Source organism: Botrytis sinoallii (assembly GCF_014898435.1).
Source record: "Botrytis sinoallii strain Bc 23 chromosome Unknown BSIN_010, whole genome shotgun sequence".
Classification (NCBI taxonomy): Eukaryota; Fungi; Ascomycota; class Leotiomycetes; order Helotiales; family Sclerotiniaceae; genus Botrytis; species Botrytis sinoallii.
Window position 1 is genome coordinate 1,534,863 of NW_024066037.1, and position 24,584 is coordinate 1,559,446.

General features: G+C 43.3%; 6 protein-coding genes across 6 annotated transcripts; all 6 read right to left on the minus strand.

Annotated features, from left to right (window-relative positions):
• Positions 1-203: 203 nt before the first annotated feature.
• EAF02_006582 (uncharacterized protein) lies at positions 204-998 on the minus strand. Its single transcript, XM_038902630.1, has 2 exons — positions 777-998; positions 204-641 (listed from the first exon to the last, which is right to left on the minus strand). Exons 1-2 carry the CDS (start codon positions 876-878, stop codon positions 456-458), a joined length of 288 nt encoding a protein of 95 aa, XP_038757850.1. The 5' UTR covers positions 879-998; the 3' UTR covers positions 204-455.
• A 2,610-nt stretch (positions 999-3,608) lies between these two features.
• EAF02_006583 (uncharacterized protein) lies at positions 3,609-5,332 on the minus strand (the record flags this gene model as incomplete). The annotated part of the gene is given in 5 exon segments (XM_038902631.1): positions 3,609-3,873; positions 3,948-4,465; positions 4,482-4,627; positions 4,678-4,902; positions 4,987-5,332. The coding sequence occupies 5 exon segments, from the start codon at positions 5,330-5,332 to the stop codon at positions 3,609-3,611; spliced, it is 1,500 nt and encodes a 499-aa protein (XP_038757851.1).
• A 2,204-nt stretch (positions 5,333-7,536) lies between these two features.
• On the minus strand, positions 7,537-14,235 carry EAF02_006584 (uncharacterized protein; the record flags this gene model as incomplete). Its single annotated transcript, XM_038902632.1, has 2 exons — positions 7,537-13,547; positions 13,791-14,235. 2 exons carry the CDS (start codon positions 14,233-14,235, stop codon positions 7,537-7,539), a joined length of 6,456 nt encoding a protein of 2,151 aa, XP_038757852.1.
• Positions 14,236-17,202: 2,967 nt separating this feature from the next.
• Positions 17,203-18,315, minus strand: EAF02_006585 (uncharacterized protein; the record flags this gene model as incomplete). The annotated part of the gene is made up of 3 exons (XM_038902633.1): positions 17,203-17,441; positions 17,572-17,978; positions 18,053-18,315. The coding sequence occupies 3 exons, from the start codon at positions 18,313-18,315 to the stop codon at positions 17,203-17,205; spliced, it is 909 nt and encodes a 302-aa protein (XP_038757853.1).
• A 256-nt stretch (positions 18,316-18,571) lies between these two features.
• On the minus strand, positions 18,572-20,496 carry EAF02_006586 (uncharacterized protein). Its single transcript, XM_038902634.1, has 5 exons — positions 20,203-20,496; positions 19,992-20,091; positions 19,341-19,824; positions 19,230-19,279; positions 18,572-19,178 (listed from the first exon to the last, which is right to left on the minus strand). Exons 1-5 carry the CDS (start codon positions 20,299-20,301, stop codon positions 18,967-18,969), a joined length of 945 nt encoding a protein of 314 aa, XP_038757854.1. The 5' UTR covers positions 20,302-20,496; the 3' UTR covers positions 18,572-18,966.
• A 1,728-nt stretch (positions 20,497-22,224) lies between these two features.
• EAF02_006587 (uncharacterized protein) lies at positions 22,225-24,513 on the minus strand (the record flags this gene model as incomplete). The annotated part of the gene is made up of 6 exons (XM_038902635.1): positions 22,225-22,653; positions 22,734-23,399; positions 23,455-23,488; positions 23,562-23,579; positions 23,635-23,715; positions 23,774-24,513. 6 exons carry the CDS (start codon positions 24,511-24,513, stop codon positions 22,225-22,227), a joined length of 1,968 nt encoding a protein of 655 aa, XP_038757855.1.
• Positions 24,514-24,584: the final 71 nt, after the last annotated feature.

A 24,584-nucleotide genomic window follows, 5' to 3' on the forward strand; every position in this document is an offset into this window, starting at 1 on the left:
TCAGTGCTAATTCTTCTGAATATAGTGATGTCGTTACAACTATTAGCTGACTTAGCAATAGTAAAAGTTTGATCTATAGGTTATGATGTCATGGACAGAGGTGTGAGTTATTAGTCATTAGGGCTATACTTACGCTAGGTCCATTACGCTCAAATGGCCTAACGTCACTCCAAAAATTATTGCATGTGTCATAGGTCAAGCATGAGTGAGGAATTCTCCATTGCTAGATCGTCTTGAGTAAGTATGATTCTGGAAAAAATTCACGGCAGCGGGATCTCAGTTGTTTCTGGTTTTCAGACACTTCAAATTTCATTTTCAATGGACAACAATTATCCACCCATGAGGTTCAATCATTGATTGCCATTTTATCCAAACCACAGCCAAACCAAACACCACCATATCCCCTCAACCCATACAAGGACTTTGAATGACCCATAGGCCACAAAAGTGCAAGCTTAAGCACAGGCGGTACAAACGGCATTGGAAGCGCTCAAGACTTGAAGTGCGACGGTAGCTCCACAATTGGTAATAACACAATTGGTAGCGTCACTTTCGATCTTGGAAAAGGTGGCAGCTGCGCATTCACAAGCGTAGTCGTCCGCCGCGCAATATGTCGCAGCGGCTGCATTGATGCAAGAAGCCTAGGATGAGTGTTAGATGATGACCTGAAGATTGACACAGAAGATCAAGCGAGGGAATTCATGAGGTAGATTTGAGAGTGAAGGGATAATGTTGTATAGGCCAACATAACTGAGGTAAAGAAAGAGATGACTTACGCCGCAAGCGGGCACAGCGGCCACAGCTGCTGTACAGGCAGCACTTTGAGCTGATACGACAGAGGCAGCTCCGAGAACAATAGCAGCGTATGAGAACTTCATGATTTCTGATTTTTATCAAAGATATATGTGGTGAATAATGGTGTTATTGTGTGATTGACTTTTGAGATTGCGCGATGACAGATGATCAAGGTGGAAGTTCTAACCCTTTTATAGTTCTTTCTTTATATTATGGTCCGCCATCCCCGAGCCCTTAGCAGTGAGCAAGCTCTATGAGCACAGGAAACCTAAACCTTGGCATGAAACGGAAAGAGATCCTAGACGTAAAAGTGCGGAGTTCCTGGTGCATTTAACCGGGGGTATGCATTAGCTGTTGCGGATGCGGGGAATCCCTGAACTATAACAGCCCCCATAATTTTGTTCCTGAAAGGGACATATAATGAGGGGCCTCAAGGAAGCTTTCCTCGGTACCCACATGTTTTATTAAAGATTCCAGCATGTGAAATGCACACAAACCGGGATTAGATGGCATATACAACTCAAAGTGAAGAAACGAATAATCAGCCGATTGAGTTCACGTTAAGGAACTTCCCAATGCTAGCTATCGTGCATAGTTGTGCAGATTAACATAGCGAATAATATGATTATATGTGTAAGATCAACTGGGAGGCTTGAGCAATTCTCCAATGAATTAAACTTTCAGAAATACTGTGGATGATATTTATCACTACTTGCAGATTGTGGATAGCTAGATCGTAGGATAGGTGGGCAGTTTGTCAAATTGACTCAACCTTCGGTACCCCGCCTTTAATGAACTTCTACATGAGATACGTTGACGGCGTTGAGTACCAACAGTGATTGGTTACTTGCAAGATAGTAGACTTTGAAGGCATAGTTCTGTCAGGCTATTTGCAGGGAACCAAAATGAGATATCATCATGGTTAGGTGCCTCCCCGAGTTCTGAATAGACCTTCTATATTTGAACAAGAGCGAGGTTTTGACATGAATCCTACTGTATCGGCATTTATCCGTGTTGAACACTATGCAAATTAGGCTACAAGTACAGTCATGTTAACAAGGTCACAAGGTACCTTCCTTCAGTTCTTCTTCTGGTATAATACTATGTCAATCTCTAGCCTGTGATCCTGGCGAGGTGTGACATGCTCAGGGTTTCTAGCAATGAATCCTTTGCAAAGTTACAAAAACCTGGAAGTCTTGACTACATCTGAAGGCTTCTTCCGATGAAAGTCGTGAATTCAAATAGCACTCGACCTTGAAGAATAAATCGGCTCCGACAATCCACAACATTATCATATTGAAGTCTAAGCCAGGGAGCTGTCGAAACTTCAAAACTCTCCAGCAAAAGTGTTGAATAGGACTACTGACTATGCTATCCATTCTTAAAGTAGATACCCATAATCACTTACATTTATCCATCAAGTAGAATGCATGTAACATGAATAGACAACGAATGAATTACACACCAATCACGCGCGAATCCCCATGTAAACTAGAATCTGTAGAAATTTGAGGGTTCAGATGGATCGTGGAAGTCATTTCCATACTAGCAGAAATGAGTCCCGAGGCATTTCAAACTTGAAGATTACCATGTGAAGCAAGATTCTCAACGGAAGTATTGATGCGAAGATATGCATGATCCTAAGCGGAGTAGACAAATCTGGAACAGATATCTTGGTGCAAGTTTGGAGAGATATTCTCCACCCGATGTGACGATAAAATGAGAATTTGAAAGCACTTGCTAGGCCACACCCAAAATAGAAGTTGTTCTGCCAAGATGGAAATGAGAGTTTATCGCCTGAGATAATTGAGCTCAAGTGGAAGGTGACTACCTGTCGAGACTTTTGACTATCTGTCGAGACTTTATGCGGTAAGCTGGAGATCGACATTATTCACGACAGCAATTTGACTTCGCGAAGCTGCACAGCATAAATGATGGCTGAGGATGCAGACGACAGGATATCCATCTTCTTGCTCGTCTCATTCAGGGACTACCATCAAGTACATAACTCTTTCGACCTGCCATATCAGTGTCCGACATGGATTAAAACATATCGTGTAGACAACACTTAACTGAACGCCATCTGGGTGTTTCGCATCTGTCCTATGACTTCCATTTTTGTATTCGTAATTATGGAATGAGGTTGAGGAAACTGTGTGTCTATGAATAACATCTTCAAACCTACCGATCATCTGTGGAAACGAAGATACATCTCATTATAGGTAGCCTTGTCCAAGAACGGAGGTTATGATGATGAGCGCGATGCCAAATTAGTAGGTATCGCAATCCAAGAGACGAATTGCGATATCTTGATACCAAGTCGTTGTACAAGGCTGAAAGAGCAATAGAGTGAATGGACTCATGGACCAATATTGAGTTTGAGTCCTGCAAACCTCTTTCGAACTTTGTTCCTTTACTCTCTAAATTTGTCTATCAATTGATTTTAGATAAAAAATTGAGGTATTCAACTTGGAATCAAATTAAATCATTGATGCTAACTACGAATTTCGTAACCATGACCTTAAGTGATGAGTCCATCAGTCCGTGCACTCCTACTGAAAGCTTCAATTCGCTGACTCAGCATGGTAATCACTCAACCTCACAACTTTCACGACATCTAGCTACATTAAAAGATAGTTGAAGTTGTACCATCGATTTTGAAGCCGTTATTGGCAATAAACGCATGGCCTAACTAAACTATAGCTCACCGTCCTGTCATGTCAGGGACAGAATCCCCTGAAAGAATCTGCCTCCTAATATCAACTTCCACAACCTCCCCCAACGATCCATCCTCACTCCTCAAATTCGCCAACTCATACGTTGTTTTCGACCCTATTCCGAAGAGAATTGATCGTATCTTTGGCATAGTCAATATCCTCATAGAGGGTTCTTCTATCGAATCTGTCCTTTGGATAGATTAATATTCTCCGTCTCATCACCAGATCGCGAACTGTCTGAAGTTTCTCAAGTTCGCCCAAAAACGGTATCAAGACTTCATCGAAGCTCCTTATAACATTTCCTACACTGCCATGTATATGCAACAATCCATATCCATATCTAACACAAGTTTCTTTACGCCTGTACAAAATTTGTTGATAAAGGGGATGTATATGCGCATGTTGAGTAACAGATCTACACCATGACAATCGCACCCGTGGGCTTCTCGCACATGGGTTTTTGGAGCGCCCGTGAATCTTAAAGTGCGAATTGAAGCTCTATTTTGCGGTCCGATTGTGTAGAGAAATCGGATGAATGGATCGTAATAAGCCCAGCCCTCCAACTCAAGAATTGGGACGCGTCTCTCAAGTTGATTGATGACACGTTCGATTTTAGATTCATATTCTCTAGCCGACAAATCTTTGTCTGTTGAACCGTCCGAGATACCCTCTTGGGATAAGGTAGGTTTTTCGGGACTTGGCCGGTGGTAGTCGCCGCCCTCGAATATCAAAGAAGGTGGACAGTCAGTAATTTCCGTACCGTTCATCTTGAAGCTGTATGCGTTATCTGCATATAACATTTGTGATCCAAGCTTCCATATGTACTTGCAGGAACGGAGACATGTGGCATCTATAAGAGGGCGAAGAACTCTTGTAAGCTCGACGTACGGAGATGAGTCAGGAATGCCGGGTCTAGGACCTATGTTCTTGCGAAGAACCACATCCGAACCACTCTCAAAAGATTTATACCTGTTTATAATGAGGTGAATCTGGGAAAGAAATTCGATAATCTGCTTCAGAGTATGATTCATCCCAGTTAGAAGTCACTACTGCCGGAGTAACAACCGCTCCGCCTTCAGCAACGAGTGTATAGGCAAAGATCAAGGTCAAAATTTCTGCTTTTGATTAGAAGTTGGAGCTTCCAGAAGCAGGCTCAGAGACATACCTTTTGGAAAACTTAAAAGATGGCATCGATGACTCCTCGGAAGATTCCATCCACGTTCGCTTTGATGGGTGCCAAGTAATTTTCGAATACTCTTAATTTCATATGGGATTCGATCAACGTCTTTGAGTGGACGAGAAGCTCCAGAATAGAAAGGACCTATAAATTTCCTGTTTGGTTTGCCTTGTGGCCCTTGTCCGATGACATAAAACCTTGAGGCTGACCAGGCTGTTTTATCATGGTAAAAATTGACATCTTCTAAATACGGATAATTATTAGTAGTGCTATTTCAGAATTGGTCAGAATACTCACCATCATTGTAACAATATAGTACGTCATTGACTGTGAAAGGAAATTTTGATAGCCATCTCTCATGATGGTGCTGAAGCTCGATGCAGCATGTGATGCCGATTCTCCATGGCTTATTATTTGGTTGCCACTGATTAAGAACAACTTCCTTCATGTCCGTGCATGGGTCCAGATCTGGATACATTTGTATGAATCTTCTCAGCTCGCCATCTAAAGAAAAATCAGGAAGTAGTAAGGCTCTAGCTTGCATGATCTTCTCACACGCCTTGTCATTGTCAGGTGCTATTTTGATTTGATTTTTGCATCCCAGATCACCCATGGGATATGAATGACTTATGCGTCGTGACATTTTGAGAGGTTTGTGATGTTGATGGCCGAGAAGTTGAAAAGCTCGGTGGAGCTTTCGACTCGATGAAAGGTGATGATTAAGGAAAGAGGAATTTTTCAGAAAAAGAAGTAGTCTTGAGTATCTTTGCAGAGAGGATTTATGGGTGCAGGGTACTGCGAATGTTGAAAGTCTAAGGAATAACTAAAGTGTCGTTGACTAATCATTGTTTAACAATTCTAGTTCATGCAGTGAATATAATATCATTACAGTAACAGTGCCACATAAAGAATTTGGTTCGAATCCAATACCCTTTGAAATCACTTCTTATCCAACCAGGACTTCTCCACTGTACTGCTTTTAAATAATGCTTTTTGATATGTGTTTTCAATGCCATCTTACTTATCCTCAGACAGGCCAAAACCTGTCTTATCCATACCAAAAGCTTCTCGCGCTATCTCATCCACTACAAGTTCTTCCTATATAAAGAGAAAGATTACGATATGCTTTTTTTTATTCAAACCCTAGCCATCCTCCTCGAGCTTACAACCTGAAGAGTCATTCACTACCAGTCAGCTGAGTGCGCAAGCACTGCAACATCAAGATACATTAGCTCATTTGACTTCACAACTGTGCCCCACCAAGATTGTATCCGAAAATAAAAAACACGGCAAAAATATCTGCTGAGAAACTTACTGCCGACACGAGACCACACAATCAGAGAAAAGTTGCAAATCACCGGTAAAATGACAAAGAGTAATAGCAAATTTCTCCACCCAAAAACGAAAGGAAAAATCCTCATATACAAGCTATTCTTGACCTGATGCTTGAATAGCCAAGTCGGGTACACTTAAGAAACAGCTTTTATACTGACACACATACAATCAAAAACTACAAGTATTGACCAAGAGACCCAGTATGAGAAATAAGCTCCAGGTCATAAAGCGATATTCACTTATAGAATGTTTTAGAAGATGCAGTGAAAAGTATCTACAACTTTACAAACCCATCTTTAATAATTACTAAGAATAGCACGCAAGAAGATTTCATAAGCATCACACTCCAAACAACTAACTTGTTTGGGAAGGAATTAGGGTAATATTAGAAGAAATGCTTTATTGAATGAGGCAATAGATAGTATTATGGATGTATATTTAAAACTGTTATTAGAAGTATTAATCTATGTCCAAAGTGTTGATATATTCCATTCATCCTATCCATTCTATCCATCTTATCCATTCATCTCATTCATTCTATTTATTCTATCCATTCTATCCATCTTATCCATCCATTTCGTTCATTCTATCTATCCTATATATCCATCCCATCCCATCCCATCCATTCATCCTATCCATCCCATTCATCCCATCCATCCCATCCATCCCATCCATCCATTCATCCCATCCATTCATCCCATTCATCCCATCCATTCATCCCATTCATCCCATCCATTCATCCCATTCATCCCATCCTATCCTATCCCATCCCATCCCATACAATCCATCCCATCCATTTCAAAACACCAATTCCATCCAACCCCATCTCACTTCTCTCAGCTTCTCACCTCTCTCAGCTTCTCTACCTACTACCTACCACTCACTCCTTAACTCCTTAATCCCTCTTCTTCTTCCTCTTCCCCTTCCTCAATACCCCATTCCTTTCCTTCATCTTTCTATCCTTCCATTTCCTGGCTCCTCAAATTTCTGGTTCCTGAACTCCTCAGCTCCTCAGCTCCTCAGCTCCTCAGCTCCTCTGTTACGAGCCGAACCCAAAGAATCCAATCAATACATATCTACCTACATATCTACCCACCGACCCACCCAACATACAAACAAAACACACACAGACACACACACACCAATCAATCACTTCTCAACACCTACTAGGTACACACACAATTACACGTGATATATGTTCATTCTACTACCAAAGTATTCATCCACATTAACAAAGAAAACTAAATATCCAATATCCAATATCCCCCTTCCCCCTACCACTCTCCCACTCTCCCTACTCGCGCTCCGGGTATCATTCTAGAACTATTAAAGAATATGTATGTATGTAAAAGAACCACTCTAAATATCAGCGGTAATGGTATAAGAAGTTTTTGAGCCCCATCCCGTCCCTTCCCCTCCTCTCTCCTTAAATATTCTCAAAACTCAAAGCTCAAAACTCAAATTGCAATAGAAATTGTAAATGAAAAGAAATGACAAAGAGAAATGATCTAATCAACGTCCGAATCCTCCACTATAGATTCCAGCCATCTCATCCACCGTACTTTCATCATCATCATAGAAACCTTCCTCACTTCCAAAATCCCCAAGTTCTTCACCTAAGCTCATTCCCAAACTTGGTTGCCCAAGTGAACTTCCACGTCTACTTCCATTTACCAACTCGTCATGATTTGACACTACAGCATCGGTATCATAGCTACTTCTCGACATAATCGGTGGAGTTGCCGATGCTTCCCTTCTAACTGGTACTTTATCTGCACGTCTGGGTGTCGCAGTTCTCGAACCAAGTCCACCTTGCCTAGCAGCGAATCGTTGACCTGTGGCGTTGAAAGCACTTAGTGCATTATCTCTCGCGAAAGTGGTTGGTTCCCTACTAATAATCACTGGTGGAGGTGCCCCAGGAGTACTAGGAAACTGTCTGGCATTACTAGCGGGTGGTGTCATTAACCCATTCAGAAACCCAGACGAGCCTCCAGCTTTAGAAGGTGTCGAGCTACCGCTTGAGGTAACATTGCCATTACCACCACTCATGAGAGCACTTGAATCCTTTGCTTGATTCTTATTTCTCCAATTTCCCCAAGCTGCGGCAAGTGGTCCTACGGCATTTGCAACTTGTGCAACTCGTGGACTAGCGGCAATAGAAGCCGCGATATTAGGAAGATTGATAGCTGAGCCACCATTCATAGCTCTTTCACGCTCTTGTTCCTCCATCTGAAGATTGGCACTCAGTCGAATAGCGGCATCGCGAACGTTATCTGGATTATATGTTCCTTTAGACAAGGCCTGCACAATATCCTGAAGATCACTCTTGCGTACGGATAGAAGTTCTCGTAGCCAGCTGATCTCATCATCACGTTTGCTAATCTTTGTCGAGGCCTCGGGGTCTACATCCATCAATTTCTGTTCAAGATCTTCAATCTTCAATTCACGATCTTGTAATTGATCTTGTAGAACCATGATAGATTCTCGGAGTGCTTGTGGTGAAATCTTCTCTGGCACATCCAATCCACGTGTGGATACTTTTTGCAGTGATGGCGATGGCAAGGACCCAGCTACACTTGCAGATCTTGCAGCTTTAGCATGAGTAGCGGCGGCTTGTGCAGCAGACCTAGCAACCTCCAATTTATCTTCCAAATGACTAACACGATCTTGAAGATGTTCCGTCTTGGCCGTGCTCAAACTCAATCGCTCCAAAAGATGTTGCTCTGATCTTTGAGCATCCACAATGGTATTCTCAAGTTGTCGCTTCAATTTATCTTGTAAATCCTCAAGTTGATCTTGATGCTTTCTTGTGATGTCATCAAACATGTCTTTCTTGGCAGTTTGAGCAGCTTCTAGAAGCATATCGTGTTGTTCCTTTGCAGTCTCAGCATCCAATTTAACAAGATCGATCTCAGCTTGAAGTCTTGAGATTTGATTCTCAAGTTCTTCTCTGACAACATTGACCTCATTATTGGCAGTCTCAACCTCAACCTGCATGTATTTTCTCGTACGTGCAACTTCACCCAAGCCAGATTCGCGAGCCTCTTCAAACTCTCTCTTGTATCTCATGACATCTTTATGAGCAGCATGGTTTTCATTGCGGAGTTCAATCACGAGAGCTTCCAACCTCTTACACTCATTAACGGCTCTCATACCTTGTCTCTCGCCACTTTCCAATCGTTCAATTTCCAGTTCGAGTCGTTCCCTTGTCCTAGCTTCGGCATGGAGTTTAGCGTCAAGGACTTCCTGTCTGGCAAGTAATTCCTGTTCCTTCTTGGCACGATGAGAATTTTCCTGTGAAATATTTCGGGCGGCTGTGGCCATATCCTCCTGCAAATCCATTAATTTCGATCTCATGGATTCGCGGACTCGGATACTTTCCTCCATCTGGTTCTTCAAGGTCTCGATGGTCCTCCTGAGGTCTCTGTTGGTTTCATTGGCTTGTTCCGCATCCTCGCTGTGTCTCTTGGCGGCTTCCATGGCTCCTTCGGCTTCCAGTTGCCATCGATGTGCTAACGAACGCGATTCTCGTAATTCAGACTCGGCCATGTGGATCGTGGCAGTAAGATCTGCTTCCGTCTTGCGCGAGTTCTCCTGGGCAGCTTCAAGAAGGGCGATGCGCATGGTTGTCTTATTTCTTGACTCTTCAATGCTTCTTACCTTATGATCACGATCTTCCGCAATCTGTCGCATCTTCGCATCCTTTTCCAACATGGCGTCACGAAGTCGATCTTCCTCCTCGGATGAGACGCGAAGTAGACGTTGAGCTTCAGCCAGACGATCTTCAGCCTTTCGTCGATTGACAAATTCAATCTCGGCTTTTGAACTCTTCTCATCGACTATTTGTCTTAATCGAGTTTCTTCTTCCAAAGAACTTGCCAAAAATCTTTCCGTCATAGCCTTGGAATCTTCAGCAGCTCTACGCTTCTTGATTTCTTCCTCAACCCAATCATCAGCCCGATGAAGCTTTTCCTCCAGCTCGGAAATTCTAGCTCGAGTACTCTCTTCCATCTCAATGTACCTAGAGTGAGCTTGCTGCTCAAGAGCAGCGATTTTTGCTTCGGCTTCAGCTAGTTGAATAGCAGAAACATTATCAGTCTTGACTGATTCAGGCATTCTCCTTTCAACAACTTCTTCAACAGCCTTCTTGAGATCTTCCACATTGAAAGCCGATCGTGAGGATTGAGTAAAATGCTCCTTCATTTCATCCAGAGCTTGAAGGACATTACGCGAGTCGGGCAACATTGATGCAGTAGTTGGGGTCATGGCAGTTTGAGGTCTTGATGAATGAGTATTCAGAGCCTCCAACACGACCATTCTGATTTTTTCCAACTTTGCATTCCTTTTTGGACTAGCAGATCTTCCAGGTTCTTCATCATCTTCGTCATCAGCATCGCTAAGCGCACCAGACATGCTGCGTTGTTCTCTGCGATGCGATTCAGTTTTAACGGCATAAGGTAGCGCATGCAAAGAATCTGTAATGCCCTCCAGAATCCTTTCGATTGGATCCAATCTATCAGCCAACAACGAACCAACGATATCGTTAACACGATTATCAAAGAAGCCAATTCTTTCATGAAGTTTAATCTCCTCACCCTCACTGAGAACATCATCCCAATCGCTAACTGGAAGACTGTGTCCAGTATTGAGGCGATGAATGGGTGATCCGAATGCAACAGTAGAATGAGGATCCGCAAATGGATCATCTTCGGTCCCCATATGAGAATATACTCTGTCAGGAGACATATCACCAAATTGACTATCATCTGCGTATCGTCTTAGACCTGGGCTTGGACTTGGTGCATCGCTTCGCAGAAGATTGGGATGAAGACGAATCGGAGATGACATCGAAGGAATCTGTATGTGTCGTCGCGGACTCGTTTCATGCCATCTTGGAGTATCATCTCCATTAGAGACTGTGGCTGGTGACCTTTCCGTTGAATTAAGATGTCTCATAACAGCATCAATCTCCTCGAATGTTGGATCCTGATCCTCTCGAATCTCACCCTCCTCCAATTCAGAGTCTACATCGTATTGCGGTGGACTTTGAGGTCCTGGCAAAGCATTTTGGAAATCATTCACTTCATGAGGTCGTAAGGTTGGTGATTCTGAATCGGGTACCCGAGGTGGTGATGGGCTATTAGCATATCTCGAGGCTGCGAGGCCACCAATCTTTGGAAGAACCGGAGAAGCTGGCGCAAGTACCGGAGCCTGACTTCCACCAAAATCAAAAGCAAAGTTCTCCTTGGGTTGGTTTTCGAAGGGTTTGGCAGCCGCGGAAAGAGATGATGACATTTTCCTGTGACCAAGTTGACTTCCACTTGCATTCGATGCTGTCTGCGAGTGTGAGTCTTGTTTAGGTGCAGTCTCATCGGCACCTTCCGTATCATCTTCCGACTCGGCAATGTCGACTCCATATCCAGGAAGACCAGATTCATTTCTTTGTGCGGTGAATGGAATTGCAGCATTGAAATCTTCTGCTTGCTTTTGCTGTTGAAATTCATATGGTGAAAAGTCCGCGCCACTGGGTGGCTTCCCGTTCACATTAGCAGTAGGTAAGTCGTCTGCACTTTCATTCGAAGGTGCGAAGTTTGCCTTATCATCATCAATAGAAGAAACATTGGACACTTTTGGACCTGACTGTTCTCGACTAGTTTCCTGAAGAGGAACAGTTGGCTCAGCGAACAGAGGCACTGAATCTCTTTCATCATTATCTCTGCGCATCCTCTTGATATTGTTTGGATTTTGCATCGGGCGACCATCTTTACCTTCCATCGTCTCTTCGGTCTCTTTCGAATGACTGCTATCAGGACGAACAATAGGAATTGCTTTTGACTTTTTGGATGGTTTCGAAGTGCTAAGAGAGTTCAAGTCGAGGCCACCAAAGATGGGGTTCTGGGAAGCTTCATTTCCAGATGCTTCACCCGTAGAAGTGATGGAGCTTGAAAAGCTTGGTGTAAATGTTGGCGCATCAGGTCTGAAGCTTGGTCCCTGGAAGTTGAATTCGCTGTGTCCTGGTACAAATCCCGGCAAGTTGGGAGAAAATACTTGCGCTGGGGCATGGATTTTACCGAATGAATTCTTCACGGTGTGATTACCAGAAAGTTCAGGTACACCAGGTAAAGGCCCTTGATGAGCAAATGGCACATAATTGACAGCCGTGTGCGCTGGCTGGAAGTTACCACCAGTGAAAGAGAATTGATTCGGTTGGAAAGAGTTGGCTGGATTGAAATTGAAAGGGCGCGCTGCAACATTCAATGTTGACATAGATTGCTTGTTGGCGCGATGAACAGGTTGGTTAATCTTCGATTGAGTAGATGCAGCATCAAGCCATGGATTGGTAGACATAGAAATGTCCCTGTCATGACCAAATGCAGGTACGCGATTTTGTAAAGTCGGTGTGCCCATATTGCTAGGATTAGTCTCAACATCAGATAAATCGTATTTCGCATTATCCTTCATACCGCGTAATGCAGTCTTCGATTCACCACTGGAAGTATCCTGCTCAGAATCCTGGAATGGGCGTTGAGATAGGGAATGGCCGCGACTGTGAGGTTGCGGGTGATGAAGGACTGGTCCCTCTTCAGTCGTTTCTATTGTAAATCGGGAGGATCCAAGTCCACCACCAACAATTGAAGTATTCCTCACGTGAGGTACAGGCTTGTTCTCAAATTGTTTATCCACTTCCCCATGATCCGAGTGAGGACTATAATCATCACCGTCAAGTTGTCTTTGAAACTGTTCCTCGAGATGATATTCAGCATCATCAATCTCTCTCTGTAAGCTTGCACTCGCGTTATGCTTGATGTTTGGCTTAGTTTCCAATGTTGGTGTCTTGGATGGACTCTTGCTTGGAATGGGCACTTCCGCCGTTTGCTCATCTTCGCTCTCACGGACTTCTTGAAGACTTGGAGATACGCGAGCACGAGCACCTGCTAACAATTGGTTTTGCATGAAAACTTGTCTTGACATGGCATCACCAGGGCCTTGAGGAAAGTATCCATCCTGAGAAAGAGGTGAAGCGGGAGATCTAATAGAGCCCAAATTATGCATAGAAGGAGATCCACTTCTATGTCCATGCTGGTATAGCATTTGCTGTGGAGACCACACACCTGGCGATGAGGTTGGTTGTGGATATTGAAAAGGGGATCCAAAAGGATGATCCCCATTTCCAAACGACACCGAATTGTGTCTCATACCACCAAATTTTCCATGCAAGTGAGCATGCATTGAAGCAGGAGAAGGAATAGAGCCTTGATTGGAACTTTGACTTGTAGATAAACCATTGCCAGGCATCAAAGCGGGAGAGAAAGGAAGATTGGAATTATGAGCCATATGGCTACTCGCCGCCGACGAAGTTGGTATGGGAGGTGAAAATGGCAATGGTGGGTATTGCATCGAAGTGCGACGACTCAAATTTGCTATCGCTGGTGATATTATAGGGATCGGGTCCTCATCTCCCAAGGAAACCCCTAGAGCTCGTAATTTGGCTTCTTTCAACTCTTCGACATAAGCATCCCATTCTACATTAATCCAATCCATTAGTACCTGCTTATCAAAAGTGACATGGAAATGACAACGTAAAAATTCATGTTCCCTATTCCATACTTGGCGCAAAATTATCTCGCGTAGTTCAAATAAGCAATTAAGGAATGGAAGGGGGAACGCCACGGATTGGTATGAAGGGATGGTTTTTCCCACTTCATCTGTCCCTCTCCATCTCAATTGCAAGAAAAAAAAAGAGACAAACAAAAGCTCTAACTTACCTCTCTTGTCAGGAATACTGACTCTGAAATTTCTCTGATCTCTTTCAGCATCTACATCCGCCATAAGGGGCCAACCATTTCGGCTCTGACCGGGACCTCCTTCACCTCCATCATCAGAGCCAAGGTTAAATCCACTGGTATCATAACCCAATTCCTCCCAATCTTTCAGCATGCCAATCACATCTTTTTGTGTCATCGGTTTTGGTGCCCCTCCCCTCTTGCCGCGATCTTCATCCCAAGGAAGTAAAACCAATATATTTTTGCCCTTCCATGGGACTTTCTTCTTCAATCGTGGCGCAAGCGGGGTAGTGGGAGATGGTGTCGGATTAGGCAGAGCTTTGGCTGCCCATTGTGCCATTAAAGGTGGAGGAGGAAGAGGTTTTTCGTCTACTGGAGTATGATTTGCCGAAGTTCTCTGCAAACCATTTTCATTTCTGACAGACATATTGGAGGATTCGTCGCGTACTGAAGAGGCAATATCTGCTTGTGTCAAAGTTTCCCCGGTATCCTTTCTTCTATGACCACTTCCAAAATCCCACCTTGGTTCGTGACTCGGTTGTAAATGTCGTTGTAAAGTGGGCGTTCTGGGATCGGATTCTAAAGCCGAAGAATTCGCTGCGCCCCCTGAGATTGATCCGCTCAATGAAGAGTTCTCACTTTCTCCAGGATCGTCACTGAGCCAGTTGTTCCTCTCTGTTGATCCGCCTCCTGTATGTTGACGTATCCAATCTTCGGTCAATCGATGTGCTGGACGTCGAGCTCGGTTGGCTAGTACGGCTGCGCTGATGAGACCGTCGTGGGACACAAAATCCGGTTCTGTCTGAGACCTTGTGAAAGCTGGAGGAGGACGCAAGAACGGCGTGTGCAACTCAAGATGACGAATTGGCAGATCTTCCGAGTCTTCTGAAGCTTCACTATATGCACTTCGATAGAGTGAACGACTGCTAACCGAAGATCCTACTGGGTGCTGATACGGAGATCCCCAACTAGCTGTAAAGAATGCACTCGTATCTGTTCGAGGTTCTGATGGCGGGCGTGAAGGCGGAGTTCCAAAAAGATCGATGGTATGACCGTAAATTGTTGGTTCTGGTAGAGGTGGAAGAATAGGAGACGACCCTCCACCCTCAGCAGTTGAAGTGGTTGACAACGCAGGAGATTTCGATGGATCAGGATATTGTAGTTCGAATCCTGCCTCTGCTGTCGTCGTACGAGGAGGTGTTGAAATCAATGATTGAATATTGACTATGAAAAGAAGAAAATGAGCGGATTAATAAAATTCATAGAGTCATAGGAATAGAAATTCCAAATCTCCAGTATTTTGCCGAATGAGGGAATGAGAACTGAGGATGCAGGCGGATAACAGGAATAATAAGAAAATAAAAGTATTAAAAAAAAGGAACAACTCACCAAAAGTTTTGGAGAACAGGGCAGACGATTTTATATTCGTCTGTCACTGTATCTCTCTTCCTTCCTTTTGATTTTAAAAGAAAATCAACAATTATCAAGTACCTAGCTAGGTATTATTAAATTATGTGAGATGCCTTTCTTCACTCGGACCTCTTATATTATGATATGTTGTTGGGTATTTGGGTTTGTGTTTGTTGATAAGAGCGAATGTAAATACAATTTCGACCTTGATTTCACTTCTTCGCTGCGTCCATACCAACCCGTACAGATAGAGTACATTGTACGAGTCGTTCGTAGGTAGCTATTATTTACCATTTGCCGTAGAATTGTCGCGACGCGTTCGGTAATTAAAAAAATGAATGGATCGAGTAAAGCTTCTGGGACCCTTGGGGTTGGTTGGCTGACCCGACAGGGAATTGGGTGAACTGGGGGAACTGAGTACAACTTAGACGATATAAAAGAGTAAAGGTGTACTTTGAATCGCAGGTGAGTTAAGAAGCAAGAGGATGAAGGTGTATTGTAGTCGAAAGAGAGGTATGCGATTCAGGATCTTGTCAATTAAATGACATGACAATGAAGATATGGACAATCAGGAATTGGTTAAGGAAGAAGAATGGGAAAGAGTCTTGCTGGCAACTTTTATTGATAGGAACCGTACATACAATCCAGTACAAGAATCGTACAGGGGAAAGGAAAGGGAGCATCTAACAACCAACGGCCAACGAAAGAAGTATATAAGAGGGAGACGTGATACCACCTACCCAGGAAGGTAGTATTGTACAGATAAACCTCAATACGAAGGATCCGGTACTTTCGTAGGTTAGAGTCCAGAGCCTCACGAGTGAAACTAAGATGATTCTTATTCATCTCACCTCCCTCCTACCGATGAGCCTTCCTAATCTCAATTCTCAATCCAAGTTCTCTACCAACCAGTTCTCACTAAATATTGCTACTCGAATATTTACACATACATCGCACACGAAACATCAGATACTCTTCCTTGCCTACCTAGCTATTACAAGTACCACTCTGAGTCCCTATATCAAATAGTTCTTCCAAAAAGATATAGTCTGTTGCAAATTCCCAGACGAATCAATAAGGAATGAATGCATTGACAGCAGTAAAGGGGTTTTGATTAATATTCCTTAGTCTTCTTAGGTTCGAGCACAATGAGCGAGCCAATACATTATTGAAGAAGACAACCATAATAATAATCATATCATCACTATCCATATCAATCCATATCAATCAATTGACAAGACGCTCCGCTGGCCCTCCGGGAGCCACTGCCGTGGAGGCAGAATATTTCAATCAATTCAATCAATCAAATCATCATACCTAAATATCACCGTCCTCTAAAAGAAACAAACAAACAAATATATAAATAAGCAATATATCTCCAAGCAAAATAAATCTCACCCATCAACCTCGGAAGTCTTACAATCTCTCCCGGGTAATCATGACCAAGTAAAACGTGGAGCCATCCCATTAGTTCAGGGTCTTTTCACGGACAGCTACAGACAGCTACCAACCCCCAACTAACACCACAGCTAACGGTCCGACCCGCAAAAAATACGCCATATGCGTGGTCTCGCTTCCAGAGCCACATTATTCCATTTTTCACCAGAATCCATTAGACGAATGTGAGGGACGAGAGAGGGGCATTCAGGACAAAACTTGCAATGGGAAATTCAAAAATATGCGCAAACATGGAGATAAATCTTGGTCCCTTACATGAGAAAATTCCCCTAGGGCAGTAGATGAGATCAGAGATGCACCAAAGGCGTTGCCAAGCCAGCATGGCATTGCAAAAGAGCGGAGAAGGAAGAAGATGAAACAAATGGTATCTCGAAATCCAAAGCTAACAATCTAATCGCAAATCTACAGTCCTATTCTTCCCTCACTTCAATATCAAATCAATGTGCGAGCGAACGATCCCCCATACTATCCACGAATCTTCCCCTTTCATAATGTAGACCCGGGCGATAATCTCGGAGCTCCGAATCTAACAGCTCAAGGAGTATTTACTGCTTCGGTCGCTGTTCCAGACTCCCCAGTGAGTTTCATCCGCGACAGATCCGTCGGCACCGGTAGATACTGGCTTCCATGGCTCATCGAATGCCTCGAAGGAGAAAACATTTACACCCCAATCCATTATGCCACAGATTGCCTCACTCCAGAAAGTTTGTGCAGACGTTGTGCCAGGGACGGCGTTTTGGTATTTTGAGCCTGCTGTGGGCCAACCTATTTAGAAATCACGTTAGCATATGTATAAAATATGAGCATGAAAATCGACCATGGCGTTGTATCATGCCCAGGATATCTTCGGATGCTGTGAACACGAAAGTAGATGCAAAGAAAATATATATCATACCAGTCTCTCCAACCCAAAGTTCAGGTCCGTCAGTAGATCCAGCAACATCCTGAATGTGACCAAAAGCTTGCATAATATCATCAAAGAAACTATGCGTTGCGTTCTTCAATTCTTGTCCCTGCCAATAACTGAACGCATTGCACAACAAGATATCCGCACCCCCCTTGATAACAGCATCGGCTGTCCCATCCATATATTTATTCCAACTATCCGCCGTTCCAACCTTAAAGTCTCCATTCAACGCCTTCTTGACATCCTGAATCTTCTCGAGAAGTTGTTCACCAGTGAAGTTTCCACGGTAGAGAGATTCCGACCCGACAGTAATAGCATAGACCTGATCGCTATATTGCGGCGCATACTTGACTACTGCTGCTTTATCCGCGGCGAAGGATTCATCGGTATCGGGCCTTTTGCACATGATTAGCCATCCAACCTATCTCCAAACATCCAGTTCTCATCAAATCAAATCAAATCCACATACCAAATACCCAAAACAACCTTGAAGCCCTTCGACTTCGCAGCCGGCAGGATTTCCTTCGCAGTATCGCAATCGCTTGCCGCATATCCTCGCACGATGCGAGCAGTGCTCCCTTTCGAAATCGTGTCGAAATCCGCTTCGTAATCGGCGGTGAATTTACATGTCCCATCGGTCTTCTTGTCACCAAGAGCAAATCCCAATGTACCTGCTGCGGTAGCAGTGGAAAGAACTCCAGCGAGTGGAAGAAGAGTTGCGAGGGAGCGCATCGTAGTTCAAGGTTGTGGGTTAAGGTTAAAAGGACTGTGGGGTGTGGAGATGGAGAGAATGCGCGTTTGCTGTTTGTTTACGTGTATATGCAAAGGGAAAGTAAATAAAAGAGTGACTTGCGAATTAAATCGACTGATAATTCATGGACTGTTCAAACACTTAAAGAGTGGCAATTGCGACGGCAAAATAGATGGTGAGGTGAGTGAGGTCGGTTGATAAATTGTATGAGAAAGTTAATTGAGATTTGAGGTCGTACAGTATCAAGGGGGATTTTACGCTTTGCCGGAAAGGATTGATTGAAGAGATTGGATGGCTTGGCGGGGTTATTATTATTATTATTGCTATAAGAGCGCTTGGCATTGAAGAAACACGAGATGAGAAACATTAGATGTAAAATGAAATGATAATGAAAGGGGGCGATCTTGGTAAAAAAGATTTCAAACATTTTCAAACTTTAATTATCATTAGTATATCCAATGTTCATCTTCCGTGGTTCAATCTACCTTTCCAATTCCTCTTCCATGCATATCGAAAAGATAACAATTCAAAAACGCCCTTCCTCTGCTCTCAGTAGCGGTCTATTGTACAGGTTCGATACTAAATATGAGATCCCCCCAATGCAATTTGTCCTCGTTCATCATATATTTCGCCTATTCAACAGCAGCAGTGGTTGAAGTTGGCTTTGGTGCGTACATCCTAAATTGAAGGAAGATCACTGCATCTTCAACAATCGTTCCCAAAGATCCGATGAGCCATGGGGTATTAATGATGAGATATTCTTTCTCCAAGGAATGGAAGAGAATGCCAGCACCATACGTTAGGTTTCCCATCAATGAGAGAAGGAAGAAAAGGAGTGCGAGACCTGTGGTTATTAGCTTAAGGTATTGTGGGAGGGCCAAATGAAATCGCATACCGTCACAAGACTTTTCCTTGTAGTTCTTCAAGATTTGAGGAATTCGAGCGCTTGATAGATAATGTGATTAGCCCACGTCCTTTAACTTTCTTTTCCCATGAAATAACTCACCCAAGGTAGCAAATTGCACTAAAATATCCTAGTATCTCTGCGCCAACAGCAACTTCGTTCGTCTTAGGAACATCACCTCCATTCTCTGGTGTAGGCGTCCAGACACCACTTCTCCAAGCAATAGCCCATCCAGCTGTTCCAGCAGCAATAACCAATAAAATGCTAACAATATTCTTAACCCAAGCATTTGCATCTGGAGAATCATCCTCTTCCAAAATCTTGGTCAAGGTATCTTCATGACATTGACTTCCACTCATCGCTGAGGAGCGTCTTCTATGAGATCCTGGAAGTCCAATATTACTGTTACTTCGTCGACGGGCAAGAAGAGGATCTTCCTCAGTTGGGGCAATGGATTCCGTTTCTTGGCGTTTCTGAGCATTGATTTTGTTGTAATATAAACATTGTGAGATAAGTACAAAGTCCGCAATGCAGAAATAGATGGCTAGAACAGTTACTGTAGGGACAAGATCTGCCCAGATTGCACCTGAAGACGAGTTAATGTACGCACGTGACAATCGAAGAATGAGATCTTGGATGGACAAGTTGGTAGATTGGGAAGAAGAGTCATCAATATCAAGATCATGGTTTTCAAAGCCACGACATGAATGTTCAGATCGTGCGACCCTCCTCCAAATCCATCTTTGCACTTACCAGCAAGATTCGCAACATCGCCAATAAACCAAACCGACAAGAAAGCCAATGATACTCCATCGGCACTCTGAGACCGATAGTTCAAAATAAGTTGTGGTACCTAGAACGATCGAATCACATCAACATGAGGATTCATGACCCAATACCATAAACCCTCCATACTTTGGTTGGGCATGAAGGAGTCCAAACTGGATACAGAGGTATGACGAACCAACAAAAAGATCCAAGTTGCTAAACTGATACTTCCAAAGATGCCCGATAACGCTTCTTGGACGGATAAATCGTGTGATAAGGACAATAGCGACATCATGATGTCTATAAATTATATCTTTATATCTTTGGGTTGGATGTGATTTGAGGGCATCGATGAGATTTGATGATATTGATGATAAAGACGATAGATAAATATGAATGACGAGAATTCGAGTACTCGAGTATCTGAGTATCCAAGAGTAAATATTGTTGTTCTTGATATCACTTGGTCAATGTCTCAATTGAAATCACGGAATAAGAAAATTTAAGGATGATATGATTGGGTGAATGAAAGAAAATGTTTGTGTCTGAAGTAGTACAAATGGATTTTCCGGGCGATTTGCAGATTCTGCGATAAGATCGTGATTGGACCAATAGGAAGTGTAGTTTGATATACCCTTAATCTTGAGTTTTTATCGTACTCTGGTATTACATCATCGGATGTGTCGATTGAATGGATGAGTGAATGAGTGAATGAATGAATGAATGCAATGTGGTGTGAACAACTTCAATGTTTCAACTATCATTTTGTTGACAACAGTAAGTGAGGTATGCCTGAAACTTTTTGAAGAGGCCGCATACAAATATGTATATTCATATGTATATTCATATATATATATATTCATCGTTATCATGACCATCGCGAAAACAACAGACAGAGAAGTACCGATACAACAACATGATTTTCTGCCATCATTCTTGTCCATCCAAGTGAACTCCATACTAGGTATTCAAAGCTGGCAAATCTACCATACATGCGACCATTAATTTTGGAGATACGCGGACATTGCTATTTCATCTGCAACACCATCATTACTATCCCGCTCATTACTCACTGCTCACTGCCAACTCCCTAAACCTCACATCAACCACAGACCACACTCAAGCCAGCAGACTTCGCACCCTCGAACCAAACCCAGTCACCATCCACACCATCCCCAAAACAACATCATTCTTCAATCGACCTCTTCCTTTCGAAAACTCCTCCATTCACCATCATATACTGGATGAAGAGATATCCTCACATTCGGCTAGGCCCGTGATCAAAATGGCATTGAAAACCATTGAATGGGTTCGCAAGAGTCACTTTGTTTTACTATCAGTATCAATTTGGCTGCTTCTCTTCAAGATTACTTTTATCTCCATGCGCGGATTTCCATTCACCTGGTAAACTAGGTACTACCGCATCTGTTATTCAACAATTGAGACTAGTGTCTTTAGTTGAAATAGAACTCACACAATCACACAACTGCGAATACAAAGATTCCTATCCTCTCACTGACGCCTTTTTCAAACCAAAAAATACAGCCCATTTCAAAACCCAACCTAAATATACGAATGATTCCATCCACAAATCTCTATTGGTAACGAAGTACAAGACGAGAATGGTCCTGATGAGATGTTTCCCAGGTAAGATTACTACCTACCAAACGGGGAATTCCTCCAATCCAACTCTTTCTTTCATCTTGTACATATAAAAATGAACAGTCGATTCATCACGATCAATTTCCTAGCATAGGGTGAAACCACCATACCACAAATTAAGGGTGTGGAGCGAGCATTCCCAAGTAGAGAAGCTGATGTTATATAAGTTAAATATCCAAGTATTTTTAGCTCAGCCCAGTTGTCTGCCTTATATCGAGTTATAATCCTGTCAAGCTATATAGTATAGTACAGTTGCATTTCCGAAGATCAAACTCTGTTTACCATTGCTTGATTTGAAATTTAAAGATTACTTAGGCACCCCGTTAGAAATCTGAATTGTTCCCCTTGCGCTATCAAGATGTCAATTCATCTCTTTATATTCTCCAACCATGTCACATGCATATCAGGGTCCTGATGAATTAATTCCACGAATCTCTACCAGAAAATAATCATACATTCACATAATCGCAAAAAATACAAAAGCCAATTTCATCTATATCCAATCAATACTTTCATTTTAATCACCATTTCCCCTCTTCCTTCCTCTCTCTACAATCTACGTAGTAAAAACAGCAATATCATACTCCTTCAACTCAAACTCAAACTTTCCCCCCGCCCCCGCCGTAACATTCTTCACCGTCTTCACAACCACATCCTCACCCCCATAAACATTCACCGCATTTCCCTCGGGCACATTCAACACCGTCAGCGTCCCCACCGCACCCGCATCCACCCCTTCAAAATCAATCGAGAACGGAACCGGCGCGGTGGTATTGTAGATTGCAGCTTTGAAGACATATTCCCCGGGATCATTGACGCCGATGACGTAGAACGCGGGACCGAAGGGCGAGGTGCCATTACCGGAGTTGGAGACGCGGAAGGGAACGGTGGCGTTGAAGCGGTGGGTGGAGAGGAGTTGGAGTTGGTGCCAGGAACAGCTGAGGACCGTTTTGGCGGGGTCGGCGCTGAAGGTTATGAGATCGGGCTTTTGGTGGGGACGTTGGTTAGTTTTTTTTTTGTTTTTTTAACTCAGTGATAGGTAGTTTGGGATCAAGAATGACTTACGGTCCATTGGGATGAATTGATGTTTTGGAATCCAGGAGCATATGAGGCTCCGAGGACGATGTCGCCATTTCTTTCCATGCCGAGAAGGTAGATGGCTTCACCGACTGCACCAACCCAAGTTCCGTAGTCTAATTTGGCGGCGCTCCAGTCGACGGGTACACCATTTGCGTTTGGTTGGATGACGGCATACTCGCCTAGTAAGATGGGGTAAGATCGATTTGCGTTATCGAAGAGTTCGAATTGGACTGCAAAATCATCGGGTCTGAGATATTGATGGAAATCCGTTCCAGATGTGTGAGGAGGACCAACAGAGCGAAGATCTTGAGTCGAAGAGAGGACGAGGATATCTGGGTATTTCGCATGGATGGCATTGAAAAACATAGGCCAGCGGTAGGCGATATATGAGGGTTCTCCTCCGCTGAGGTTATCTTCATTGCCCACTTCTATAATGTTGATTTTCCACGGTTCGGGGTAACCAAGGGAAGCACGAAGAGCTCCGTATGTTGTGCTGGTATCGCCCATGAGGAACTCGAGTTCGTTCATCACATCATCAACATATGGTTGGAGTTCGGCTTCAGGTACAACCAATACTTGTGTATCGTCGCTACGTAGGTAAAGACCGGCCCAGACTGCTAGGACTGGCTCGACATTGAGATCGGTGCACCACTTCAAGAGATTAGCGTGAGTATTTGGTGGGTTTGGAGAGGGATTGAGAGCTCACGTTCATGTATTCAATCAAACCAAGTCCATCGGTGCTAGATTGTTATAAGATTAGTATCCAGAGATTATCGGTCAAGACATGTTTGTAATAGAAGCTATTATGCTTACTTTGGTAACCCCAGGTTCCTATTGGAGTATTAGTCAATACGTTCATGAGTAGACTGGATTCGGATCTCAATACATACCTGGTCTTCCTGGACGATCTTTGAGAGGGCCAATTGTCTCATTCCACGCCCATCGGTAACCGTAAGAGTCTCCCTCACTGTTTTCCACAATGATTAGTAATGCCTACAAGAAATAAGACAAAACAGAATACGTACATGTTATTTCCTCCTGGAATTCTGAAGAAACTTGGGTTTAGATCTTTCATGGCTTGTACAAGCTCTGGTCGAAGACCATTTGGTCTGTCATTGTAAGTTGGTGGGAAGAGACTGATGAGATTGAAGTTGAGAGAATGACCACTTTCGAATTCGATGGTGAAATTGTTATTGACATCTGGAGCTGCAGCGGTAGGTTCGAGGGTGAAAGGGAATTCGGTCCATTTTTCAGAGGTAGAGTTGGATGGTATATCGACACTCGCAAACACGGTTCCAGAAGTTGCACCGACCAAGCTTGCCGTGAAGTTTCCCGTGTATGCACCCAGAACCCAAAAACTTCCGGTATATTTTTGAGGTTGGACACTGAATCCCCACCATCCGGGATTGGAGAGTCCAATTGTCCCCGTGCTATTTGCATATGTGCCATTGGATGATGCACGAACATTGACTGATGTAGGCAATGCTGAGGATAATGGTATTGATGTATTTTGCAAGGTCAAGACTGAACTTCCAATTGCTGTCCATGGCTCCAAAGTAGATGCAAATTCTCGGTTTCCTTGAAATGCTCGATTTTGAATCAGTTCGGCATAGATTCCACCATCACCAGAATGATTGATGTCCTCGAACATGAGACCATATGCTAATGGAGAAGAGGCATTCCCACCACTTGCAGATGCAGTGATATTGATGGCACTGGCAATGCCAGCAAGCACCGGTAAAACAGAAAGACTAGAATAGAACATTTTGGAAGCTTGAGATTGAAAATGAATGCAACCTCACAGCAATGATGGGAAAAAAAGTCACGTAACTGCAA

Coding starts and splice junctions, on each gene's coding strand:
- EAF02_006586 (XM_038902634.1), bottom strand. CDS start 20,301: ATGATGTCGCTATTGTCCTTATCACACGATTTATCCGTCCAAGAAGCG. Junction 19,280..19,340: donor AGTGCAATTTGCTACCTTGG/GTGAGTTATTTC, acceptor TTATCTATCAAG/CGCTCGAATTCCTCAAATCT. Junction 19,179..19,229: donor CAAGGAAAAGTCTTGTGACG/GTATGCGATTTC, acceptor TAATAACCACAG/GTCTCGCACTCCTTTTCTTC.
- EAF02_006582 (XM_038902630.1), bottom strand. CDS start 878: ATGAAGTTCTCATACGCTGCTATTGTTCTCGGAGCTGCCTCTGTCGTA. Junction 642..776: donor CCGCTGTGCCCGCTTGCGGC/GTAAGTCATCTC, acceptor CACTCATCCTAG/GCTTCTTGCATCAATGCAGC.